A 23,368-nucleotide genomic window follows, 5' to 3' on the forward strand; every position below is an offset into this window, starting at 1 on the left:
TCATGGTTCAGGTTTCTTTCTCAGATTGGCTGGTCTGCAGCATCCAGAGCAACTCACCTGCACCACACTGCCAGACACACTGATGTTCTCCGGGACACTCGCCTCAAAGGTGTTCTGCACGAAGATGGGTCGGTTATCATTCACGTCCAGCACGGTGATGTACACCGTCGCAGTCCCGGTCTTTCTGCTACCCGCTGGCCCATTATCTGCACAAAGATCACAGCAAGTCATTTACTCAGAAACCTGCAGACTCAATTCCAACAATTAACAGTTTTGTTTTCTTCTCCGGCTGTGCGCAAATTGGCTGCCGCGTTTCCCACATTACAGCAGTGACTACACTTCAGAAGTACTTCATTGGCTGTAAAGCGCTTTGGGACGTCCGGTGGTCGTCTTCCTCAGGCAACTAGTTAATTCCAAAAATATCTCTTACCTCAGGGTAAACACCTGTGAAATAACTTAAGCTAAATCATTAAAGATTAGTCGACAGGGAAAAGAAAACTTAACTGAATTATATGCACAAAAGTAAAGACAGCAGTGGAAGGAAATGAGTTTTGAGGAAGTCACACTGACATTCTGCTGTGAGGGCCAAAGAGGTTGATAACGGAGTTTACAAAAGACTTTAAGAAATACGGCTGTGTGTAGTGACACCGCTATTCCTGGCTCGAATGGAGATGATTGGGTAATCACGCCTGGAGACCCCCACTGCTGTGAGTGACTGGGATGGATTTTACACACATAATTTGTATTGTGTAACTATCCTCCACTCACTGTTGGGAGAAATAATCCTGCTTTTATCAGGAGACTTTGCTGCAGTTTCGGTCATGAGTTCTGTTTGCTGAAGTGCGTAGAGACTCTTTTTAAATAGACTCTGTGGACTGTTTGCTGTAGTGCACTGTTTAAACAGACTCTGCTGTAAAATAGACCTTTAACCGTGAGCCCTGCCTACAACTCATTGGCTGATGCAGTGATGTCAATAGACACTCTGAAGAAATAAAACCACAACATTTGCAAGCATTGCCAGAGGTTAGATATCCAAACGCGATCGATCATTTGAATTAATTGATGACAATCTCACATTATATAAAGAACTGATAGGATGCATCATAAACTGGCATCATGCTGAGTATGTCAGTTTTCCAAAATTCCAATGCCAGAATTTTATTTTTCCCCATTAGTTTTGACTTCTTTTAGTTACATGAAAAAAAAACGGAGAAAGCGGATTGTACACAGTATTTAAAGATCTCCTTTTAAGAGGAGCCAAAAACTCGCAAGAACAGAAAAGGGGAATATTGGAGGAAGGTAAGAATCCCGTCCCCAGTAGAAAGACAGGAAGGAAGGGAAAGGGTAGAGAGAAAGAAAGAGAGAAAGAAAGAAAGAAAGGAAGGAAGGAAGGAAGGAAAGAAAGAAAGACAGGAATAAAGGAGGGAAGGAGAGAGACAGAAAGAAAGAGCGAGCAGTTATATAGGGTTGGAAAAATCACTTAGAGGGTAATTAAAATGTGGAATTATCGATCATAAACCGTTGTTGAGGCAGAAATCTTGTAAAAAGGAATCAGATAGTTGCTTGAGAAAGGAATATTGAAGAGTATGGGGAGCGAGCAGGAGATAGTGTTTAAACCATGTGCAGATAAACACCAAGACAAACGTGATGGGCTGAACCACCTATTTCTGTGTTGGCACCTTCTATGATGACATCATCAGGAAGCATCCACAGTGCTTCACAGGCGCTGAAGTATTTTGAAAGGGCAGGCACTGTTATGCAGGCCAATGAAGTGAGAAGTTGTTGAAGGAAATGAATGGCGTCAGAATTGAACACACACTGGCTCAGAAAAACTTGACTGCCATCAAGACGTAAACTTCTATTATTTCAAGTCGATTTTACTACAGGTTATCACCGGAAATCGCTCTTCAAAGAATTATTTGCAGAAATGTTTGTTTTATAAATCACAATGACAAGTACGGGACGTGGAGGTTCCATGACCTATTTCTTCCGTATAAACCTACTATCCCGCAACCCCTCACAGGCTCGAACTGCCTCTTAAAAGATTCCAGCGTTCTTACCTGTGTGGCGGATCGCCACCTAAACGGGCGCAATCCACTTTTCCATCCGCCTCTCCCGCCCCGCCATCCACGCCGCACACCTGGCAGTCGACTACGCTCAACTCGCAGCAGACCAGCTCACGGACCCTGATCTGCTCTCCGCACCTACCAACCTACCAGGGCTACGCCTGGCCGATGTCGCCTGCGGCCCGACCGCAGTCACGGTCAAGTGCGACATATCCCTATCTCAACCTCGGCCCGTCGTCCCAGCGTCCTGGCGCCGCCGGGTATTCGAGATTCTCCACAACCTCTCCCACACCGACGCCCGCGCATCCATCAAATTGGTAGCCAACCGCTTTGTCTGGTGCGGCCTTCGCAAGGATGTGCGTACTTGGGCCAACTCCTGCCTAGCCTGCCAACGGGCCAAGGTGCAGCAACACACGAAAGCACCCCTCGAGGAGTTCACCGTCCCTTCACGTAGATTCGACCACATCCACGTGGACATCGTCGGGCTCCTGCCGCCGTCGCAAGGCCACATGCACTTGCTGACAATCGTCGACCGCACCACGCGCTGGCCCGAGGCAATTCCACTGACCTCTACCACCACCGCCGACATCGCCAGAGCCTTCGTCAGCACCTGGGTCGCATGGTTCGGCGTCCCTCCGACATGACGTCGGACAGAGGTCCGCAATTTACCTCTGAACTCTGGACCGCCATCGCAGGCAATCTCGGGGTGACCATTCACCGCACCACAGCGTACCACCCCCAAGCCAACGGACTGTGTGAGCGGTTCCACAGATCCTTGAAGGCATCTCTTCGAGCCAGCCTCCAGGACGGCGCCTGGACCGACCGACTCCCGTGGGTCCTCCTCGGCCTGCGCTCCGCGGTTAAAGAAGACCTCCACGCATCGGCAGCAGAGCTCGTGTACGGCCAGCCGCTGCGCGTACCCGGCGAGTTCCTGCCCACCGCCACGACACCCTGGTCAGCCGACCAGCAACGCCACGACTTCGCCTCACCGGCGCTACAGTTCGCCCCGGTGCCCATTGCCCGGCACGGCGAATCCACCTCACACGTCCCGCTAAGCCTGCACCAGGCACGGTTCGTTTTCGTCCGGCACGACGCCCACCGCGGACCCCTTCAACCCCCGTACGACGGGCCCTACAAAGTGCTACAGGCTGGGGACAAATTTTTCGCCCTACAAGTGGGCGACAGGACTGAAAAAGTGTCGGTTGACCGACTCAAGCCAGCACACTCGGAGCCCGGTGAGCAGGTCCCAGTAGCTCGTCCACCGCCACGCGGCCGACCTGCCCTCAAGCCAGTACACCCGGCTGCTCCACGCCCGGCCGTTCCACGTCCACCGGCGTCCTACAAGAGCCGCTCCGGCCGGCCCATCAGACCGCCGCACCGTCTCATCCACACCTCCTAAGCGGATTCTGGGGGGAGCAATAAATCGGGCACCTTGCCTTTAAGAAGCATGCTGCCTTTAAGGCATGACAAAGGAGCGGGCGTCGCCCTCAGTGTGTACACAAAAGCGCGGGCGTCGCCCTCATTCAGTTTTCGGGTTTAGCAGAGAGAAGAGCTGGGGCAGCCATCTCTCAAGAGAATGTAATAAAAAGCCATGTGTTCCTCAGATCGGTTCGGCCTCCATTCGTGTTCTGCGGCAGCCTCAACACCTTCACTCTTATCCCCATAGACCTTTCCTGGTATTGATTATTACTCTGTATGAAGAAGAGCTTCCTGACGTCAGTCCTGAATTCACTCGTTACCAGGGAACCTGTGCCCTTAGACCCGCTGGTCATGGCTTAACTTGCAACAGTGCTCCAATTAGCCTTTTCTAATCTGCTTGGTGTGTTGTGTGGTGCTGGAGGATCCCCTCTCAGTCACCTCCTGTTGAGGCTGAAGGGTCTCAATTTTGCTGGTCCATAATTTGGCTACTTCATACTTTTGACTCTTCCCTACACAGCCTGCAGGACTTAACAGCTTTAAGCTGCTTCAGTGACCAGAAATAAACGTACCAACTCAGGGGCTAGTCTGACAAGAGCATCACCAGAAGCCTCGCCGAGGATCTGTCTGATTATTGCCAAAGCTCTTGTGTTGCAAACAAGTTGCTCAGAGACTTATGTAAAATCCAATTTAAGTTATGAGATGCAACTATTTTGTTTTTTTAACATTTCCTTTGTGCCCAGATAGGACAATGTGACAACAATGATTTTTTATTACTAATAAATGTAAATGTCAAAAATAATAATAGGTAAAAGAAATCTGACATAATTTCAAAGGATTTAACCATTCAGCATAAGCCAATTTATGTCACATTCTATCAGCCCCTTGTATGATAATGTGAGGTTGTCATCAATTCAAATAACCTTTCTCGCTGGGATTTCTTACTTTTGGCAATGTTCGCAAGCTAAGTCGTTTTATTCTTTTTTTTTAAATCATCTTTATTTTCTCCTCTTTTTTTGACCTCTTTGGTGCACTCACCAATCTCTGGCCAAGTAAGCCAGCAACCAACCCACTACAACCTCCCCTCAGTGGGCCGCACTCTCTTGCCTCTGAGTCAGAAGGTTGTGGGTGACGTAAGAAAACTACTTGGCACTTGGTCTAAGCGTTAAACAAAGCTTTAATCAACAGTTTTACAACATGGAGGTCTAGTTGTGTCCTTCACTAGTTCCTGTTAAGAATGTCCTGCGCAAGCTGGGCCCGTGCCCGAGTATTTATACTCTCCCTGGACAGCGCCACCCGCAGGCCGCTCAGTATTATTTCATAAGTCTTTCTTTCAGGAATGACTGATTCATGTCAGTGGGTTCATAGTCCCGCTCCAGAAACCTGAACAGATGGGGGCCTCGGTTTAAGGTCCCATCCGAAAGATGGCAGCTCCGACAGTGCGGCGCTCCCTCAGTGCTGCCCCGACAGCACTGCCCCTCCGACAGTGCAGCGCTCCCTCAGCACTGCCCCTCCGACAGAGCAGCGCTCCCTCAGCACTGCCCCTCGGACAGTGCAGCGCTCCCTCAGTGCTGTCCCTCCGACAGTGCGGCGCTCCCTCAATACGGCCCCTCCGACAGTGCGGCGCTCCCTTATTACTGCCCCTCCGACAGTGCAGCGCTCCCTCATTACTGCCCCTCCGACAGTGCGGCGCTCCCTCAGTACTGCCCCTCCGACAGCGCTGCACTCCCTCAGTACTGCCCCTCCGACAGTGCGGCGCTCCCTCAATATGGCCCTTCCGACAGTGCGGCGCTCCCTCAGTACTGCCCCTCCGACAGTGCGGCGCTCCCTCAATACGGCCCCTCCGACAGTGCGGCGCTCCCTCAATACGGCCCCTCCGACAGTGCGGCGCTCCCTCAATACGGCCCCTCCGACAGTGCGGCGCTCCCTCAATACGGCCCCTCCGACAGTGCGGCGCTCCCTCAATACGGCCCCTCCGACAGTGCGGCGCTCCCTCAATACGGCCCCTCCGACAGTGCGGCGCTCCCTCAGTACTGCCCCTCCGACAGTGCAGCGCTCCCTCAGTACTGCCTCTCAGACAGTGCAGTGCTCCCTCAGTGTCAGTCCAGGTTATGTGGCCAATTTCAAAATTTGAAGGACTCTATTCATTTGAGAACTGCTCAGAAAGCCTTTTTTTCTTTGTTTGAAACACAGATGGGTAAATGGCACCGACACACATTACTGATGGCATCATGTGGGTAGAATCAGACACCATTACTTCTCTCCCGAAATCAAACTTATTTGGCAAGTGGTTTTTTTTCCCCATTAAAACACAATACACCTTTAACAATAGCAAAATACCGCAGATGCTGGAAATCTGAAATAAAAACAGAAAATGCTGGAAATACTCAGCAGGTCAGGCAGCATCTGTGGAGAGAGAAACAGAGTTAACGTTTCAGGTCAAAACTGTTTCTCTCTTCACAGATGCTGACTGACCTGCTGAGTATTTCCAGCATTTTCTGTTTTTATTACACCTTTAACAATAGTGTTTAATTACAACAACAAATTGCATTTATATAAAGCCTTTAACATAGTAAAACTTCATTGGAACATTCTGAGACAAGATTTGACACCGAGCCGCATAAGCTATTAGGACAGGTGACCAAAAGCTGGGTCAAAGATGTGGGTTTTAAGGAGCGTCTTACAGGAGGAGAGAGAGCAATGTTTCTCCCCAAGGTGCGCGGCTGCGCACCAATCGCGAGGTCCCGCGCAGGGAAAAGAAAATTAGAGGGAACACTGGTAGAGAGGAGGAGCGGTTTAGGGAGGGAATTCCAGAGCTTGGGGCCTTGGCTGCTGAAGGCACGGCCGCCAATGGTGGGGTGAAGGAAATCGGGGGATGCGCAAGAGGCCAGCATTGGAGGAGCGCAGACTAAAGAGATTTCTTATTTTGGTCTTTGAAACGACAGCGTGACATCCTGCAATTTTGTATTTGAAATCTACTGACAGACTACTCACCTATAGCTTCCAAAATGAGAGTGTAAGAAACTTGGATTTCTCTGTCCAGGTTCACCACAGTCCTGACAATTCCATCCCTGAATCCAACGCTGAATTTCCCATCATTATTCCCACCTGAAAGATCAAGTTGCAATACTATTATTAAGACTAAAGTGTTGGCTTCAGGTGAAACAAAGTTCTGAAAGATTCAAACAGACAGGGTCTGTTTGCCGGCACGGTAACAGAGATCAGGTGGACAGTTGATGTCGCTCGCTTCCCGTGCACTGCAACGTGCTCTCCCAGTGTACTTGTGGTCAATCTCTCGCTCCTATTGGCAGACAGTCTAATCTGATGGAGGATATCCATGGGAAACCCTCCTGAGGGACAGGAAACTCTTTGGTATCCGGCACCGACGGGACCGGCGTGTTGCCGGTTGATCAAAAATTCCGGATGACGGAGAGGGTTATCTACCGAGGCTATTTTTAACAAAGAAAAATAAAAATAAAATTAAGAAATGTGCAGTATACAGTAATTGGGTACTCACCTACAGGATGTTGTGTTAAATGGATGGTGGAAGATGCTTGATTAAGTACAGTACTGCCAGTTGAGGGTAATGCAATGCAATGACTACCAGCAGCGTGGGAGACACACAGTACCCCTGTAAAATGGCGGATCAGAAGAGACTACCGGCAGCGCGGGAGAGTCAGACTCCTGTTACAGGGGTATTGAGGTGTTCCGACTTCCGACAGCGCCAAGAAGCCGAGTAGTGGCAGTTTGGAGAACTACCCCCACTGACTAACTCGGCCACCGCGGGAGACTCGGACTCGGCAACATTGCCGGTTATTGAGGTGTTGTTTTCGGAGCGAGAATTTTGCCAGTTAATAGAGAATTCCGGCTATTTAGTTGCCGTTTAAACGAGAGTTTCCTGTACACGCTCCTCCCACCGCAACGCTTGCAGTTCAAGATGAATCCGACGCGGCTCCTCAAACATGGAAACACGACCGGCATTTGGGCCTAGAGGCCCTTTTCCAGCAGTAACGCACATACCGGTTTACTCAGGTGCAGCGCTATCAGTTGCTCATATTTGCAGCTTCCATTAGCAGAGGAACCTCCTTCCGATTATTTAAATCATTACATTGATTGGAAAGAAGCATCAGCTGCTTTTTCAGTGACTCTCGGAAAAAGCAACATTCATAAACCATTTGTGAAGGGCCCGCCCGTGGCAGTCCTGTGCGCCACTGCAGTAAGAACATAACATAAGAAATAGGAGCAGGAGGAGGCCATTCGGCCCCTCGAGCCCCTTCAATAAGATCATGGCTGATCTTCCACCTTAGCTCCGCTTTCCCGCACTATCCCCACATCCCTCGATTCCCCTAGAGTCCAAAAAGCTATCGATCTCCGCCTTGAAAATACGCAACGACTCAGCCTCCACTGCCCTCTGGGGTAGAGAATTCCAAAGATTCACAGCACTCCGCGGGAGGGGGGGGAAGGGCGTCAGAGGAGGCCAGGGACGGCAGAGGGGGCAGATGCTGGCAGGCGGCCAGCAACAAAAATGGCTGCCCGGCACCTTCCCTTTAATTTGAGCTGCCCCGGCCGCAGGTAGGACCCCCTGACCCTGTCGGACATAGCGTCCGGCAGTAAGTCAGGGGGCGCTACCGAAGATCGCGGCCGGATTTTGACCCAGCAACGATGAAGGAACGACGATATATTTCCAAGTCAGGATGGTGTGTGACTTGGAGGTGGTGGTGTTCCCATGCGCCTACTGCCCTTGTCCTTCTAGGTGGAAGAGGTCGCGGGTTTGGGAGGTGCTGCCGAAGAAGCCTTGGCGAGTTGCTGCAGTGCATCTTGTAGATGGTACACACTGCAGCCACGGTGCGCCGGTGGTGGAGGGAGTGAATGTTTAAGGTGGTGGATGGAGTGCCAATCAAGCGGACTGCTTTGTCCTGGATCCACCCAGCATCTTCAACGTTAGCTCACATTACTATTTAATCGTTGGGTCAGTCGATAGTTTGAGCAGCATTTCTGCGCAATACGCCCGTGTAAAACCCCTCTCTGCTCCACTCAGAAAGCAGCAGAGAGAGGAATTCGAGGCGATCACACCGCATGAGGAGAGCGGCAGTCTAATTTCTGTAGTGATCAATAACATGTCATTCTGTGGTGGACACTAGGTGGAGCAGTAGAGCTGTATATAGCTGTATGTATAAGACTACACTACCCAGCTATATATTATATTAAGACTACATTACCCATGAGGCTAGCCTACCCACAAGGCAGCAGTCAAGATGGAAGCCTCTACAAGATGCTGTACAAGTCCACATGTGCTCAATAAAAGTAACTAGCAAAAGCTAGCTGTGTTCATAATAAGAATGTCTATTTATTAATGAACATAACATGGTACCAGGGTGGTGAAGATCTGCTGAAAATTGTGAAAAGCGACATGGAGAATTTGAAGCCACCAGAGCGTTTGAATCTCAGAAAAAATCGACTACAATTGGCAAACTTTTAAACAGCAATTCGAACTCTACATTGCAGCCATCGGATTCGGTACGAAGCCAGACGCAAGGAAGATAGCGTTGCTGCTCACGGTTGCAGGCCCACAGGCGATAGAGGTATTTAATACATTTGTATTTAATCCAGCGGAGAACAGAGAAAAATTAGAAGATGTGCTAAAAAAATTTGATGCACATTGCTCTCCCAAAAAGAATGAGACCTATGGAAGATACATCTTCCGTTCTCGGACACAGCAACAAAATGAGACTTTTGTTAGCTTTATAACTGATCTGAAACTGAAAGCACAGACATGTAATTTCTCTGAGCTGAAATCATCCATGATTCGTGACCAGATTGTGTTTGGTATTCATGATAAAAAAAGTCAGGGAACGTCTGTTGAGAGAAACCGAACTAAATTTGGAAAATGTGGTGAAAATATGCCAAGCCAGCGAGCTAGCTCGAAAGCACGCGAAGACTTTCAGTGAAATCAATAATGATGCGATTGTAATGAGTGAAAATGCTGCTGTCGGTGCTGTGTCCTACAAGGGGAAGAAACGTGGGCAGAACAGAAATGAAAATTAATGAACATAACAATTTCCACCCTATTACTGTTGCGTCTCAGGTCCTTTTTGCAGCTTTCAAAGGTCAGGGTCTGACGTCAAGCAATGCTGATTAACGCATGACGAGGCATCGGCCAGAGGGGCTCCTCAATCACGGCTTACAAGTCCCTTCAAACTGTGATTGAATGCGAAGTACAAAGCATTCCTCCTCTGCAAATGGTCGAAAACTTGGAATCATAGAATCACACAGCACAGAAGGAGGCCGTTCGGTCCATTGTGTCTGTGCCGGCTCTTTGAAAGAGCTCTCCAATTAGTCCCCAGATTCCTGCAAATGTTCTCCCCTTCAAGAATTTATCCAATTCCCTTTTGAAAGTCACTATTGAATCGGCTTCCACCGCCCTGTCAGGCAGCGCGTTCCAGATCACAACAACTCGCTGCGCATCTCGGTCCAAACTGTTCTCTCTTGCGGCAGAATTTTACCTGCCTGACATCATCAGAATCTACAGAATCCGGCCGTAAAAAAAATCTGAAAGTCAATTTCTCGCAGTTGCCAATCCCACATTCTCACTTCAAATGACCTTTTTACATTTAGAATGTAGAAAGGATTCACTGCAGTGCACACAGCTGTAACGAGGGGCGATAGGATCGGTGAAAATCCTTCCTTCACATTCCACTGAAAGATCAAATCCCTCGGGCCATTTCTGCTAAGCCTCATCATTTAAACATCCATTAAACATTATCTAAATGGAACCGTGCTCACAGACAGACCTGGCTTATTTGGATTTAGAGCTCCCTCAAACCAACAAGTTAAATATCACGACAGCAAAATACTACGGAGGCTGGAAATCCGAAATAACAACAGAAAACGCTGGAAAAAACTCAGCAGGCCAGGCAGCATCCGTGGAGAGAGAAACAGAGTTAACGTTTCGGGTCGAAGACCCTTCGTCAGAACTGGTTAAATATCACTCTGTGTTCAGGACTGCTGGGTTTTATTTAGGGAGGAAGAAATTAAATCCTTGGCATTGAAAACCATGCCGAACATTTCCTACATTACAACAGTGCCTACACTTCAAAAAGCACCTCATTGGCTGTAAAGTGCTTTGGGAGGTCCTGAGGTCGTGAAAGGCGCTAGAGAAATGCAAGCCTTTCTTTCTGATGAGATGCAAGGTTTCAAGGTAGGAAGGTGCCTGTAGCAGTCACTAAAATAAATCATGGTTTTATTTTAATGAGGGGTGAACTCATAGAGGTCCTTAACATTTTGAAGGGGTTTGACAGGGCAGTTGTTGAGAAAAATCACTTGTGGGGAATCCTAAACTAGGGGTCATCAGTAGGAGATAGTCACTCATAAATCCAATAAGGAATTCAGGAGAAATTTTTCCAGCATTTTCTGTTTTTAATTCAGATTTCCAGCGTCACGTGTTAGTTGAGGGTGGAATGTTGGCTCAGACAGTGAGAGAACTTCCATCCACTTGGCCAGGCGGATGGGGCCTTATCACAAAGATGGCGCCACTGACAGTGCGGCACTCCCTCAGGACTGCACTGAAGTGTTAGCCTAGATTCTTGTTGGTAGTTGGGTTTGAATCTATGAAACTCGGGCTCAGAGGCAAACATTACCACAACCATGCCAAGCCGACACCCAAATTAATTATATAGCAAAATACTGCGGAGGCTGGAAATCTGAAATAACAACAGGAAACGCTGGAAACACTCAGCAGGCCAGGACAGCGTCCGTGGAGAGAGAAAAAGAGTCAACGTTTCAGGTCGAAGATCTTTCGTCAGATTAATTAGTTACTCACACAAATGAACAAGAGGGGTGAAAATGACAGCAGGTACTTCCATACTGCTATACCTCGACTGATAAGACTTTTGTCAGGCAAGGCTAGTAAGGGTTACGGAACCAAGGATGGTAGATGGAGTTAAGATGCAGATCAGCCATGGTCTAACTGAATGGCGGAACAGGCTCGAGGGGCTGAATGGCCTCCTCCTGTTCCTAATATACTGTTGAGCGACTAACATTTTTTGATTAAATGCTGCTGACGTGAACTGAATTACAGGAAACTCTCGATTTACTGGCACCTAAATAACCGGAAATCTCTGTTAACCGGCAAAATTCAGGAGTAGGTTCAGGTAAGTTTTACTTCATATTAGTGGCCGTTCCTGGATCTGTGGCTGTGTAATCGGGGTTCCTGCACTTGTTGCTAAGCAACAGGGACGCTTGGTCTGTGGCCGGGCTTCTTGCACCTGTTGCTAAGCAACAGGGAAGCCTGGATTTGTTGCTGTGTACGGGGCTCTTGTACCTTTTAACTATAACTCTGTAATCCGGACTTTTTGATAAACCGGCACCACGTTGGTCCCGTCGGTGCTGGATAAAAAAGAGTTTCCTGTACAAAGAAAGATTTGCATTTCTATAGCACCTTTCACAACCTCCGGACGTCCCAAAGCGCTTTACAGCCAGTGAAGTACTTCTGAAGTGTAGTCACTGTTGTAATGTAGGAAACGCGGCAGCCAATTTGCGCACAGCAAGCTCCCACAAACAGCAATGTGATAATGGCCGGACAATCTGTTTTAGTGATGTTGGTTGAGGGATAGCTATGGGCCAGGGGATATTTTCCTTGCAGGTGAACATCAAATCTTTACGGTCTGCACGAGCTCAGCTCCGCTTGCCAGCATTTTAATTCAGACTTCTAATTGCAATCGGTGGGAGTGAGCAGCGAGCAGACAGGGGTGACTGTGAGAGCAGCTGGTACAGAACCGCCGCTGCCAGGCGAGCGGAGAGAGCGAGGACGCCACAACTTTGAAAAAGTACATTGCTGGTTCAAACTGATGTGCCGATGAGGACAGGATCTGATGGTGGGGGGGGGATGGTGGGGAAATTTGTGGGATTTTGCTCAACGTTCCATCTAAGACCGGGACCGGCTTTTTCCGATGTGAAATTGTGAACGGGCCGCGCAGCACCACCCCCCCCCGCAAAAAAATCAGGGGGAACATTGATGCTGCTCTGTGACGAAACACTCGCTTTACATAGAAACATAGAAGATAGGAGCAGGAGTAGGCCATTCGGCCCCTCGAGCCTGCTCCGCCATTCAATGAGATCATGGCTGATCATCCAAACTCAGTACCCTGTCCCGGCCTTCTCCCCATACCCCTTGATCCCTTTAGCCTTAAGAAATATATCCAACTCCTTCTTGAATATATTTAATGAATTGGCCTCCACTGCCTTCTGTGGTAAAGAATTCCACAGGTTCACCACTCTCTGGGTGAAGAAATTCCTCCTCATCTCTGTCCTAAATGGCTTACCCCTTATCCTTAGACTGTGACCCCTGGTTCTGGACTCCCCCGCCATCCGGAACATCCTTCCTGCATCTAGTCTGTCCAGTCCTGTCAGAATTTTATAAGTTTCAATGAGATCCCCTCTCATTCTTCTAAACTCCAGCGAGTATAAGCCCAATCGACCCAATCTCTCCTCATACGTCATTCCTGCCATCCCAGGTATCAGCCTGGTGAATCTTCGCTGAACTCCTTCCATGGCAAGAACATCCTTCCTCAGATAAGGCGACCAAAACTGCACACAATACTCAACATGTGGTCTCATCAAGGCCCTGTACAACTGCAGCAAGACATCCTTGTTCCTGTACTCAAACCCTCTTGCTACGAAGGCCAACATACCATTTGTCTTCTTAACCGCCTGCTGCACCTGCATGCTTACCTTCAGCGACTGGTGCACAAGGACACCCATGTCTCGTTGCACTTCCCCTTCTCCCAATCTATTGCCATTCAGATAATAATCTGCCTTCCTGTTTTTGCCACCAAAGTGGATAACCTCACATTTATCCACGTTATATTGCATCTGCCATGCTTCTGCCCAATCACCCAATCTGTCCAAATCATTCTGGAGTTTCTCGGCATCCTCACAGCACACACGCCCACCCAGCTTTGTGTCGTCTGCAAACATGGAGATATTACATCTAGTTCCCTTGTCTAGATCATTAATATATATTGTGAATAGCTGGGGTCCAAGGACCGATCCCTGCGATACCCCACTAGTCACTGCCTGCCACTCGGAAAAAGACCCGTTTATTCCACCCATCCTTACACTCTGTGCAAGGCGCCCACCTGTGATGAAGTAGCTGAGCTCTGCGTTGAGGCCAGCGTCAGCGTCAGTACAGTTGAGCCGGACCACCCGGTGATCCCTGGGCACGTCCTCCAACAGGGAGATGTTGTAAATAGCCGGGCGAAAGGTCGGAGTCTCATCGTTCACGTCCATCACTGGAACACAAAAAAAAGCCCAAGGCCGACGTTACGAACTACACCGGAGACAAGACGACGGGAGAGCTGGAAGAAATGATCCCTCAGCGATGAGCCAGGTGTGAATGAGTTTCTAGCTAATGTGGACAGAAACCCCAGCCCCCCACCACAAATGCTAGCAACCTGCAAGTAGACGTGTGCTTATTCAAACTGGTACATTCTTAGAATTCAAATTTTTGGACTCCAAGGGAATCAAGGGATATGGAGATCGGGCAGGAAAGTGGCGATGAGGTAGAAGATCAGCCATGATCTTATTGAATGGCGGAGCAGGCTCGAGGGGCCGAATGGCCGGCTCTTGCTCAGTGTTCTTATGTTCTTAAATATCTTTCTCTGCTTTCCGTCTCCACCAGGAGATCACGTGTCTCCGGGGCTGAGGGGGAGGGAAGAAGTGTCTAGTCACGATGCTCTGGCGTGGGGCAGGCTTGATGGATTTCGTAAGAACATAAGAAAGCTTACATCAAGAAAAGGCCTTTCCGCCCATTAAGCCTGCTCCTTCCGCATTCGTGCATGACCACCTCAATCACGGATTCCCCTCTCTGCCGCCGCCCCCCCCGCACCCAAGATCTCTACGCTCTCTGTAAATCAATCAAAACAGATTTATTAATATCTCTGTGAATCTCAATTCCCTTTGCTCCTGTTCTTTTTAACTGACCCAGAATTAATTCCTTTGGGTGGGGGAGGAAATCGAGAGGGGCCCGAGTTGGCCGCTCCTCTGCATTGTTTGGTGGGCCTGGTCAAGCCTGGTGGGGGCAGAGACCTTGGAGGAGGTTGTCCCCTGCCCTCTCAGCTGGGGCAACTGGACGGGCGCCCAAGGAGATCCAACGAGAGCTCGAAAATAAAGCGATGGAGAACAAAGCACCTCATGCGGAAAATACCAGCACGCCCAGTTAATAATCATTTAAAAATTTCAAACAAAACAAAAGCTGGAATTCAAGTAAAAACAGAAACTGTTGGAAATACGCAGCAAGCTTGAAAAAGAGAGGTGGGTCACTGTTTCTTTTGTTGTAAAGTTGCAGTTGATGCTTGAGGTGAGGAGCCCACACCCGAAACTTTAACCCATCGCGTCCTTTTACAGATGCTGCTGGGCTTTTCCGGCAGTTCAGTTTTTAACAATTTATGGGTTATTTCTCTGTTGCATAAAACATCCAAGTTTTAAACAAAAAACTCAACAATTTTGATTGCTCCAAGTTGTGAATGAGCCATTCTAATCAAACAGGCCGTTTAATGGCAGCACTGGAGGACCCTCACGCGCTAACCTCTTGCCGAACCCTTTGATTAAACAACACCCTAAACAGGACTGGACAGACTAGATGCAGGAAGGATGTTCCCGATGGTCGGGGGGAGTCCAGAACCAGGGGTCACAGTCTAAGGATAAGGGATAAGCCATTTAGGACTGAGATGAGGAGGAATTTCTTCACCCAGAGAGTGGTGAACCTGTGGAATTCTCTACCACAGAAGGCAGTGGAGGCCAATTCATTAAATATATTCAAGAAGGAGTTAGATATATTTCTTAAGGCTAAAGGGATCAAGGGATATGGGGAGAAGGCAGGGACAGGGTACTTAATTTGGATGATCAGCCATGATCGCATTGAATGGCGGAGCAGGCTTGAGTGGCCAAATGGCCTACTCCTGCTCCTATCTTCTATGTTTCTATGCCCTTGAATATCGGAAAACTCTTCGGGCGCGTACAATAAAGTTCTCGCATCATCTAAGAGTGTCACTTGCACAGCGAAATGCTTGGAAGAACTGCGACATAACCAAATGGATTCCTTATAGAGGACCCCTCAGTACAACCTGAAGGATCAAACCTTCCTCGCCAACAGTGGACAACCATCAACCGCCTCAGAACCGGTCATGGTAGATGCTGCCACCTTCTCCACAGATAGAAGATTAAAGCATCCCCATCATGTAACTGTGGAGCTCCTGATCAGACCCTGGAGCACATCATTGAGCACTGCCCTCGCAGGCAGCCTACGAGATCTCCACACTGCTACACCGGAAGCTTTGGCCTGGATATCTGACTTAGATATTGACATTTGATTTGTTTTTTGTGACCACCATACAAAGGAAGACGACTTGTACATGGCCTGCATTACTCTTCAAGACTATTGCTGCTTACCCCTTACAGTGAGGGTGCTAGTGGAACTCCTTGGCACCATCCCTGCATCGCTGGCTATTAGCCTCAGATAATACTCCGATATCCTCTCTCGGTCCAGCACCGCGGTGGAAGTGATCAAGCCTGTACTGGAGTTTAACACAAAGTCCAATCTGGGCATGCCGACTTGCATGGAGTAAGTAACCAATCCATTGAAACTTTCATCTGGATCCAGCACGGATACCTAGCATCGGAGAAGAGGGAAGCAGAATTGTGTCTGGAAGTCATCTGAACAGAAACAACTGGGGAGAAAGGGTGAAGGTAAACTGGACAGGTAGGGGAGAGGAGGGCACCCTCACGGAACTTAGGAAGAGGAGGAGGCCACTCAGCCCCTCGAGCTCGTTCCAGCAGGGCGGAGGGGGTGCACAAAACACCACAGGGCAGAGGATGAACGGGTGTGGGAAGAGATACGAGGCTGGAGGAGATTGCAGGAATAGCATAGGCTGAGGTCCTGGAGATAGTTGAGGACGAGGGCGAGGAACAGGAGGAGGCCATTCAGCTGTTCCTCCAGTCAATTAGATCACGGCTGATCTGTACCTCAACTCCATCCACCCACCTTGGTTCCGTAACCCTTAATACCCTCGCCTAATAAAAATCTGTCAATCTCAATTCTGAAATTTTCAATTGGTCCCCCCAGCCTCAACAGCTTTTTTTGGGGGGGAAGAGAGTTACAGATTCCGGAACGAGCTGTCAGAAGATAGTTTCAGGAATGATCAAAGTGAGAGCATCAAGCGGCTGCGACAGGACACCAGCGGTCCCCGTCATATGTCCCGACAGCTCGATCCGCGATTCAGGCTTTGCATCGTCAGAGCTGCCAGCGCCCGGCAAGCTGTTGGAGCTCGGAACGCGGGAACACAAGAACGCGGAGGGCCGGAGTTTTCTGGCCCTCGCACCTTGCGAGCTCGACTCCTCACAAGATCAAGGAATTGGCCCTTGTGTGCCATTTTAGTGGAAGAACGCTGAACGTGCTCGTGTGGGATTTCCGTTACAATGGAGTCGTCGACTCATTTTAACAGAACCGGTCAACATCGCCATTGAAACAGGGGCCAAAGCAACGCGATTAGCTCGCGTGAGTTTCTCCACCATCGCGCCACTACCTGCCTTCCCTAAGTTAAACTTTTCCACATATTGGCCCAGAAATTCGGGTCTCCACGGGTGAGTACGCACGGGGTACTCACCCGTAAGCCCAATGGAAGTGCCGGTTTCCTGCATGCACTGCGCATGCGCGGGAAACCGGCACTTCCGTTCCCCTGAAAGGAGGAGTTCAGAGGTCGAACGCGTGCGCAGGAGAGGCAGCGCATGCGCATCGAACTTACGTTTTTTTTGCAGGTTTTCCCGGGAGGGTAAGTCTCCAGAAGTTAGACATGTAAAAAGCAGTCGCAAGGCCTGCTTTTAACAAGGTAAGTGGTGGATTAATTAAAATTAAAACATTTTTTCCACAGGTTTATTATTTTTAAATACTTTAAAGAAAGGTACAGGAAACTTTCGATTTACCGGCACCTAAATAACCGGAAATCTCGGTTAACCGGCAAAATTCAGGAGTAGGTTCAGGTAACTTTTATTACTTGCTTTCCTCCATCTGTTGCTGTGCAAGGATGTGGCTGCAGCTGTTGCTAAGCTACAGAGACGCTTGCAACTTGTGGCCATTGTTCTGAACCTGTTGCTAAGCAACAGGGTTTGTTGCTTTATACGGAGCTCTCAGCTCCGTATCTTTTACTATAGCGTTCGGTGATCCGGAATTTTTGATGAACCGGCACCACGTCGGTCCTGTCGGTGCCGGATTAAAAAAAAGTTTCCTGTAAGTTTATTTTTAGCCCCGTTAGAAAATTAAATTAATTTTTTCAAAAATTTAAATTATTGTTTAAAATAGCTATTTCATGTAATTTATAGTTTATTTTAAAAATGTGATTTAAAAAAAAAATTATTTTAAGATTTAGTTATGTTTTGGGGCTTATAGTATTTATAGATTTGACAGGTCTTCCTGTCAAACTTATGAATGAAGCATTCCCTGCTACCATTGGCTCTCCATGGCCCACGTGATCCCAGGGGACGCATCGAACTAACTGCGCCCCGGGATACGCAAGCACTGCGCGCCGGCAGTTGGAGGAGGCCCAGGATCGGAATCCCACGCGGCCCCACAGCACAACGGCCGGCGCGCTAGGTAAGTGCAGGTCGGAGGCTTGCACCCGCGGGAAGCCCCCGACCCGAATTTCTGGGCCATTGTATTTAGAACTGGGATAAATGTATTTGCACCTGTGGCATAACCAAAGGACGAGCAAGCGAGGGTTTCCCCCCATCCCAACATGTAACAGTCCCACCCTGACCCAGCCCAATCCTCCTCTACTCATTCAACAAACATCGCCCTCGCCCACGCTGTCCGCCACAAGCTGTGCAGCTACACAAATCGCACATTCTAACAAGTCGAGATGTTTTTTTTGTGCAAGCACCTCGGACGCAGTTACCTGGAAAATGGAAGAGGCTACAGGCAGGCCCTCCGGCACCTCGGCAGTGAACGGCAGGTTTTGGAAGAGTGGGTCGTTGTCATTTAGATCCAGCAGGTTCACGGCAACGGTGGTGCTACCGCTGGCTCGTAGGGGCGGCCTTCCCTCTGCAACAGGGTAAAAGCAATAAGGCAAAGTGTAGCAGCTATACTAAAAACAGCCTTAAAGGGGTGCGGGGAGGAGCGGTGAGAGCTGTAGCTTGGTTCTGCCCTGCTTTGTAATGCTTTGGAGACAGTCCAAGGAAAGACTTACTTACATCTGATTAGCGCCATATCTCATCTCAGAATCATCATAAAGTACTTTGCCAACAGTAAGTTATTGTAAAGTCGGCTGTACAGGCAGACGTGGCAGCCATTTTGTGCACAGTGAGATCCCACAAACAGGAAAGAGGTGAATGGCCAGTTAAATCAGTTTTTTGCTAGCGTTGGTTGAGGGAGGGATGTTACTACTGAAGAACTGGCAACAGAAAATGCTGGAAAAACTCAGCAGGCCAGGCAATATCCGTGGAGAGAGAAATAGAGTCAACGTCTCAGGTCGAAACCCTTCGTCAGGACTCAAGTCTTGACAAAGGGTTTCGACCTGAAACATTGACTCTATTTCTCTCTCCACGGATGTTGCCTGGCCTGCTGAGTTTTTCCAGCATTTTTTGTTGTTATTTCGGATTTCCAGCATCTGCAGTATTTTGCTATCGTACTACTGAAGAACTGATTGCTCTTCTTATGATAGCACCATGGAGTCTCTGGTGTCCACCCAAACGAGTAGAACAGGCAGACGGAGCCCCGGTTTAACATCACATCTCAAGAAAGCCACCTTCGACAATGCAGCACCCAGTACCACACTGAAATACAAGACAGACTGTGTGCTCAAATCCCGGGGTGGAACTTGAACCCACGACCTTCTGACTCAGATACGAGGGTACCAAGCTGATATTGGACCCTGCTCAATCGCCTGGCTAATACAAAACTGGGTGACGGATCAAATAGAATTTGCATCATTTCTCGTCAAGGAGATTCCTGTGAATAATCAAATGTAGATTAAATAAATTGTTTCTGAATTACTTCTAACTTCATTGTTGCAAATTGCTGGTCATTTCCTTCCAATATTTCTCGTCAAAGAGATTCCTGTGAATAATCAAATGCAGATTAAACAAATTGTTTCTGAATTACTTCTAACTTCACTGTTGCGAATTGCTGGTCATTTCCTTCCAATATATTAGGGTAAAAAGTAAATAAAGACTTGTGTTTATCTAGCGCCTGTCATGGCCTCAGGAGAGAACTCCCCTGCTCTTCTTCAAATAGTGGCCGTGGGATCTTTTACGTCCACCTGAGAGCGCAGGCGGGGCCGCGGTTTAACGTCTCATCCGAAAGACGGCACCTCCGACAGTGCGGCACTCCCTCAGCACTGCACTGGGAGTGTCAGCCTGGATTTTTGTACTCAAGTCCCTGGAGTGAGACTTGAACCCACAACTTTCTGACACAGAGGAGAGACAGGGCTCCCCACTGAGCCACAGCTGACACGCATTTGTGCTCTAACTTTACTGTCGCTGTGAAGCTGCAAAAATGAAACTGTAAGTGCAGAGTCGGGGCTTGATCTTCTGTTGAGAGGGAGTTGTGTAACACTGGGAAGCAGATGCACACTGCTGGGGTTTGACAGCGCGTGGAGTAGAACTCAGTGTGAATTCCAACTGAGTTCAAGAAAGGCCTCAGGGGCCAGTTGAACCACCCGGCAACTTTTAAATAATTTAAACATAGCCGGAGTTTCTATAAATATATGGAGCGTGCAGATCAGATGCTCCTGTCCACGCTGTCAAAACTTTTAAAATGTAAGAGCGAGGAGCCAAGCTCTCTCCTGACCTGGAGCATACGAATCGGAGCGAAAGAGTGAGACCACACCTTGAGTATTGTGTGCAGTTTAGTTCGCCTTATCTGAGGAAGGATGTTCTTGCCATGGAAGGAGTGCAGCGAAGATTCACCAGGCTGATACCTGGGATGGCAGGAATGACGTATGAGGAGAGATTGGGTCGATTAGGCTTATACTCGCTGGAGTTTAGAAGAATGAGAGGGGATCTCATTGAAACTTATAAAATTCTGACAGGACTAGACAGACTAGGTGCAGGAAGGATGTTCCGATGGTCAGGGAGTCCAGAACCAGGGGTCACAGTCTAAGGATAAGGGGTAAGCCATTTAGGACAGAGATGAGGAGGAATTTCTTCACCCAGAGAGTGGTGAACCTGTGGAATTCTCTACCACAGGAGGCAGTAGAGGCCAATTCATTAAATATATTCAAGAAGGAGTTGGATATATTTCTTAAGGCTAAAGGGATCAAGGGATATGGGGAGAAAGCAGGGACAGGGTACTGAATTTGGATGATCAGCCATGATCGCATTGAATGGCGGAGCAGGCTCGAGGGGCCGAATGGCCTACTCCTGCTCCTATCTTCTATGTTTCTATGTGCCAAGCAGTTTAGATAAGAGGCTGCCTGGCTGCAAGCAGTACTGGAGCTGACCGGGAGCTACAGTATAAATATAGCCTTAACCCACCGTCTCAGCTGTAATCATGGCAATATTCAGCATGGTTACAAACTGCGGCAGTGACAGCAGCTATAAAGACCGTGATGGGGTCAGCCCGACTGCACTGAAGGCAGAAAGCGTGCTAAAGCCGCGGGCCCGGAATCTGCGGCCAGCGGCGAAGCGAAGGCGCGCGTCGCCGGCCCTGAAGCACGCTTCCCACAAAGATCTCGCCATCCCCGCGGCGAGAAGTTCGGCTTTTCCCGACCCGCGACTGCAATCAACGCAAGTGAATGGGGAATCCCTAGCGCGAGCTGCTGTGGCGTCAACAAGTCTGTCTGAGCAGCCAATCGCAATGCAGGACTTGCGCAGACCAACTGAGAACCAGGAAGTGGGTAAATTCCTTTGATCCTAACTTTTCAAAAGTGTTACAGGGAGCAAAACAAAGATTGAGGCTCTCACACGGGGAAAAGGCAAACCTGAAATAAAGATGAACTTTAAAAAAATGTAATTTTTAAAAAATAATTTCTTAGAAATGTTAATTTTATTAAAATGGATAAATTTGACATTCCACAAAGAGTTTTTCAGGGCCATAACTTTTGTTGAGCAGTTAATTCGGCGATAAAACCCCAGTTACACCTAACCTACACCCAAAGGGTCTACCTTTTAATGGGGAATTTAACAGCGATATTACTGCGGAAAAGCCCACGTTTTCGTCAGTTTCCCTGATTTGAGAGATTTCAGTGATTGCCGGCTACGGGACCCGGGGGGGGGGGGGGGGGCACAGGCGAGGGAGGAGGGGCCACAGCGCAGCCAGTGTCGGAGCAGTGAATGACTGACCGCGACTTCAGGATTTCCGCGTTGGGATGCGCAGGCGCTGCACCCTGAGGCTGCAGTCAGTTTCAAAGGAGATCGCTGACCGCTCGTCCATCGTTGTCGTCAGGACGGCAACCTCCAGGCCACGGCGTATATTCAGTTCGCAAAGAGCTTCCTCGTGGTGTCCACATCGAAGGAGCTTTAATCTACATCTGACCGTTGTGATCGCATGGCCGACAAACGTCTGTTTAGGTTTTCGGAGGGGTGAGAAAACATCAATGAAGATTGAAAAGAGAAGACTATGAGGTAGTGAATCAAAGCATTCGGAGAGAGTTTCTGCGCCGCACTCAAGACAGGAACTCAGGTTAGGAATGGAAGGATATGCTGATAGGGTGAGATGAAGAGGGGGTGGGAGGAGGCTCGTGTGGAGCATAAACACCGGCACGGACCTGTTGGGCTGAATGTGTATTACGTGACTGTGCCTACATAACAACAGTCACTGCACTTCAAAGTTTGCAAAGCACTGAGAGACGTTTCTGAGACACATGATAAAAAGACTTGGATTTCTACAGCGCCTTCCACGACCACCAGACGTCTCAAAGCGCTTTACAGCCAATGAAGTACTTTTGGAGTGTAGTCACTGTTGCAATGTGGGAAACGCGGCAGCCAATTTGCGCACAGCAAGCTCCCACAAACAGCAATGTGATAATGACCAGATAATGTTTTTGTTATGTTGATTGAGGGATAAATACTGGCCCAGGACACCGGGTAGAACCCCCCTGCTCTTCTTCGAAATAGTGTCGTTGGATCTTTTACATCCACCTGAGAGAGCAGACGGGGCCTCGGTTTACTGTCTCATCCGAAAGACGGCACCTCTGACAGTGCAGCACTGCACTGGAGTGTCAGCCTAGCTTTATGTGCTCAAGTCCCTGGAGCGGGACTGGAACCCACAACCTCCTGACTCAGAGGCGAGAGTGCTGCCCACTGAGCCACGGCCGACACTAAGTCGCTACATGCAAATCTTGGTTTTTTAAAAAGTAAATTCCACCGATCAGGTCTTGGTAGTGCACATACGCATGTGGTTAATGCTAATTTACTCACGCACAATCATACCAAACCAGTGTCAGCAGGTCACACACATAAAATATCTGGTGTTGCTGCGTGGAGTTTGTGTTGGGGATGGCCAGCATCGTTTCCTGGATTTGTAGAAATTCTCTGCAGAATTTTAACTGCAAGAAGTGTTTTGCGCTGCCAGGGTAAAGACCCATGTCGTGCATTTTCCCGATTACTTACCCAGCTGCAGTGCAGGCTTACAGTAAGGAAGGAGACAGATCCAAATTACGGCACATCAAGTTCGCCAGATAAGAGGCTGGCCTATTACAGGGGTGTCAATCACACAGCGAACGCAACTGAAAAGCTTGGAAGCAGAGCACCAACCGGATGATCGACAAGCAAAAAGCCCAGCGTGAAAAAAGAAAGATCATTTCCTCGGTGCAGCAAGGAGTCACTTTTAAAGAGCACAATTCGGCACAATTCTGGCACTCAACTTACGGCAACGCCAGCTTTATTACGGGAAGGCA

At 48.7% G+C, this 23,368-nt stretch overlaps 2 protein-coding genes across 2 annotated transcripts in view; both read right to left on the reverse strand.

The window, feature by feature from the left end:
- LOC147098677 (cadherin-23-like) lies at nucleotides 1-16,145 on the reverse strand. Its single transcript, XM_085969990.1, has 4 exons — nucleotides 15,930-16,145; nucleotides 13,619-13,771; nucleotides 6,477-6,590; nucleotides 1-206 (listed from the first exon to the last, which is right to left on the reverse strand). The coding sequence occupies exons 1-4, from the start codon at nucleotides 16,096-16,098 to the stop codon at nucleotides 1-3; spliced, it is 642 nt and encodes a 213-aa protein (XP_085826116.1). The 5' UTR covers nucleotides 16,099-16,145.
- A 2,168-nt stretch (nucleotides 16,146-18,313) lies between these two features.
- Nucleotides 18,314-23,368, reverse strand: part of LOC147098678 (cadherin-23-like) — a 54,030-nt gene continuing 48,975 nt past the window's right edge. Inside the window, exon 9 of the mRNA XM_085969992.1 lies at nucleotides 18,314-18,573. Coding sequence (XP_085826118.1) covers nucleotides 18,314-18,573 — 260 coding nt within the window. The remainder of the gene's footprint in view (nucleotides 18,574-23,368) is intronic.

The sequence above is a fragment of the Somniosus microcephalus genome, chromosome 29 (assembly GCF_052327205.1).
Source record: "Somniosus microcephalus isolate GS21.2 chromosome 29, FLI_Smic_1.0, whole genome shotgun sequence".
Lineage (NCBI taxonomy): Eukaryota > Metazoa > Chordata > Chondrichthyes > Squaliformes > Somniosidae > Somniosus > Somniosus microcephalus.